Below are 3,434 nucleotides of genomic sequence, written 5' to 3'. Positions count from 1 at the left end.
TGCACTACACGATCCCGCAGATCAATATATGCATGCCAGGTCTTCCCATCATGGCTGTCAGAAGGAACAAGTGTCACGGTCTCTGGCTGCCAATAGGCATTCTCCACAGCAACAATGGCGGCACCAGGCCTAATGCCTTTCGCGACGCAAAGACCCATACCGGAAGACGAAGTTGCCGTCGTCGACATCGCAGCAATCGCAGACAACAACGGTTCGTCCACAATCACCAGACGAAATCGTAAAGTGTGCTCCTTCACACTTGACGCCGGCACCTGTACCGATGCCGTAAAGTAGAGAAGGTTGTCATTCACGTCATTGCCATTTCTCATCCCATTGCCACTCAAAGACGGCCGTGTTTTCTCGAGTAAAAGTGGTGCCGTCGTCCCCCACTCACCCATTTCCTCCGCATCGCTTACAAGTGCAAGCCGCAGTTGATCCACGCTCGGTGGGATGTAACGCTGCTGCTCCTGCTCCCCCTCTCGAATAAATTGCGGTGTCAAGTAGGGGCAGTTTCCCCTCGGTCGGGACATACTGAAGCGTACAAACTCGGCGGAAATAATCTCAGCCCGAAGACCAAAAACGTGCAAGACAATACGCATAAAAGTCGGTTCTTCCATTATTGATCCCCCTTTTCCTTTCGTGTGTGTGTGTGTGTGTGTGTGTTTTGTCTTTTGTTGTTGTTGTTTTCTTCTGAATACGTAAAAATAAAAATACACGTGAATAGGCCTCTCTCTCCTTCTCTCTCTCTCCTTCTCTCTGTTCCTCTTTCTTTGCTCACGCCGTACTATCCCTTCAGAAACAAACAAAACAAACACGCACGCTTCCACCATTCCAATGCGTATAACAACAACAACAACAAAGAAAAAACAATAAATAATAATAATAAATAATAACCGTGTTGATTGAAGGTGATCGCACACACACACATACAAAGAGAGAGAGAGAGAGACAGAAAGAAGAAAATATATAAAGAAAGAGAGAAAGAAAGAGAAAATAAAAAAAACACCGTTCATACCCGACGCATCCATCGTGTAAATATATACACACGCACTTCGTTGTTTCCTTTTATTTCCTCTCTTTTTTCTTTTTTCTTTTTTTTTTTTTTTTTCGTTTTCTTCTCAAGAAACCCTTTTGGTTACTTTCGTGGGTGCTTCTCAAATGTTGTGATTTCCTCCCTTCCATTCGGAATTGTGAAAAAAAAAGTAATAAAAGAAATGACAAACGTCCAACAATGTCACATACATGAATGAGTCATTCCTTCAGCCACAATGACTGTTTACGGAAATATTTCCAACATGCCTACAATGGGGATACGGCATATAGGGCAAAGCATCTCATCTGCCAAATGATCCTTGTAGCGAAGACTACACGAAAGACAGAGTACCAAGTGACGGCATGGAAGCAGCACGACATTCCTCCCTGCCTCCAGACAAATCACACACACGTTTGCAGTGCTCATGTCTTCAAAATTGTGTTTTGAAGTCGGCGAGGTGTTACGGAATAAATCCGGTGCATTTCTTACCGTCGGGTGTCCAACGAGGAGCCAATCCATGTCACATTCAACGCTCGTCGAACCGACACTCCCCGTTCCACATAAAGTGGGGTTCAAAGGAGTTCTAGAACTATAACTATCCATTTTCTGCGTCATGGCAACCTCACTTCCACCCTTCGCAAACGACAACGCGGATGTCTGGCAATACTCCATCAACAACGACGTTGCCTTTTGCTGTAGCTCCGATAAAACGGACAAGAGAGATCCGTGTTGATTCCACTTCTCCAGTGAGCTAAGCGTATCGCGGCGAACCTCCCCAAGAGAGCTGTCCGCAATAATCTTCGAGAGGAATTCATAGTTCGTCCGTGTCTCCGGGCAGCTGGTGGTAGCGCTTAAAAAGTAGACGCGTGGTGGGTCCTCAAAATTGCTGTTTGCTGAAAACTGCACACGAAGTGGCAATTTCATGATCAGATCCGTCGCCACTACCTCTTCTTCACCTCCACGAAGAGTCGTTCCCGGGCTGTTGTGAGGATGCGGTTTCGGACATGACGCGGTCTTGGCAAGGGCTCCGTCAGAGGCGGAGAAGCCACCCTCCCGTGGCGGGGTTGGGAGGTCCATGAACAATGGAAGAAACCCCTCCACTCGAAGGGTAGCACTATCGTACGTAAAGACACCATCGCAGAACCGGGACAAATCGCGAAGAATACGCAGTGAGACCTCTCGCTCCCTTGGATACAGTCGAAAGAGCGGGAGATTGTCCTGCACACCTCTGTTCTCATCCACAGAGGGAGTCAGTGGGGGGATGCGTTCAAAATTGTCCAACACGGCATGTCGCAGAAAACCTAACAAATTTTTATAATACGCGTCCGCCTCACTAGGGATAATGGCAGCTGTGCAGGGGTCAATGTACGTCGCACGGCGATTGATAAAGAGATCACCAATTCTCTTGCGGTCAATAAGTGCACCGTAGCGGGAAACAATGCGACGTCTCCTTGAAGGACCACTGCTGCTGCTGCTGTTGCTGATGATGTGGTACGCCTGCTGAGATGACTCACCCCCCTCCTGTTCCGCATCTATCGCCTTTCGAAGAATTAAAACAACTGGAGTATAATATACATGACCTTTAAAGTTGTACGGTAAAAGACCACGTATAAAGTATGCGTGAGTACTTTCTATAAAATCAAAACCATTACCGTACATACGACGAAACGTGTGAAGATCTAAAGGCAACGTTACCTCTTCTTTAATGTTGCGCGCATTTCGCGGTTGGACGCGGCTCGCATTGCCCCTACTTTTCTCCTCTGGGTTACCGTTTACCCCGTTTGTGGTGGTCGTCAACGATTCGGTGGTTCGAGTTGCAGTGCCAGTCCCTTGCATCGGAAGCTCTTGTAAACTTCGACGTTGGACGTCCTCTTCTTTGCCGTCCCCATCGCCCGTCAGCTTCACATCTGAAATAACATCGCGTAAAGAGGTGGCACTAACAACAGACTCAAGAGGTGATCTCCATTGCATCGGTTGCGGTTGCCCTCCTTCCTTCCCTTCCTGCTTCAGCCCGTGTGGATTGAGCTCGCCCTCGTGTGCACGTAGCATGGCAATACACTTCTCCTTCACCAAACTAGCCGCCGTCGCCACCTTCGCAATATCACTGGGGTACTCCATAAAAGCATTTGGCTTCAGCGGAGCACGGCAGGCTAAGAGGTACGACAGCATTTCAACATCGCAGTTGGATGCGGGGGCATGCACACATGTGTTGTCAATACCACCACAAGGAATCCCTAAATCGGCATGGAACTCACCAACAAGCATATGCACCGTGTCAAGGTGGCCGCGCTTGACAGCCGTGGTCAGCAACGTGTAACGCGAGCCAGGGCTCGGGACGTTCACACGCTCAGGATGATGCTGTAGCCATGCCCGCAGTGCCGCCGTGTGCCAACCGCTGCGT

General features: G+C 48.7%; 2 protein-coding genes across 2 annotated transcripts, besides 6 other annotated features; both read right to left on the bottom strand.

The window, feature by feature from the left end:
* Tc00.1047053509145.19 (hypothetical protein, conserved) lies at positions 1-1,028 on the bottom strand (the record flags this gene model as incomplete). Its single annotated transcript, XM_797905.1, has 1 exon — positions 1-1,028. A coding segment is annotated over one exon (1,028 nt), but the record flags the coding sequence as incomplete, so codon positions are not given.
* Positions 1-3,434: a sequence feature (heterozygous, Esmeraldo-like haplotype).
* Positions 640-663: a microsatellite.
* Positions 727-770: a sequence feature (GA-rich).
* Positions 869-893: a sequence feature (AT_rich).
* Positions 935-1,003: a sequence feature (CT-rich).
* Positions 1,059-1,117: a sequence feature (A-rich).
* On the bottom strand, positions 1,277-3,434 carry Tc00.1047053509145.10 (hypothetical protein, conserved; the record flags this gene model as incomplete). The annotated part of the gene is made up of 1 exon (XM_797904.1): positions 1,277-3,434. A coding segment is annotated over one exon (2,158 nt), but the record flags the coding sequence as incomplete, so codon positions are not given.

This window comes from Trypanosoma cruzi, genomic scaffold (genome assembly GCF_000209065.1).
Source record: "Trypanosoma cruzi strain CL Brener 1047053517155 genomic scaffold, whole genome shotgun sequence".
NCBI classification, from domain to species: domain Eukaryota; phylum Euglenozoa; class Kinetoplastea; order Trypanosomatida; family Trypanosomatidae; genus Trypanosoma; species Trypanosoma cruzi.
This window is presented reverse-complemented; position numbering and strand designations above follow the sequence as displayed.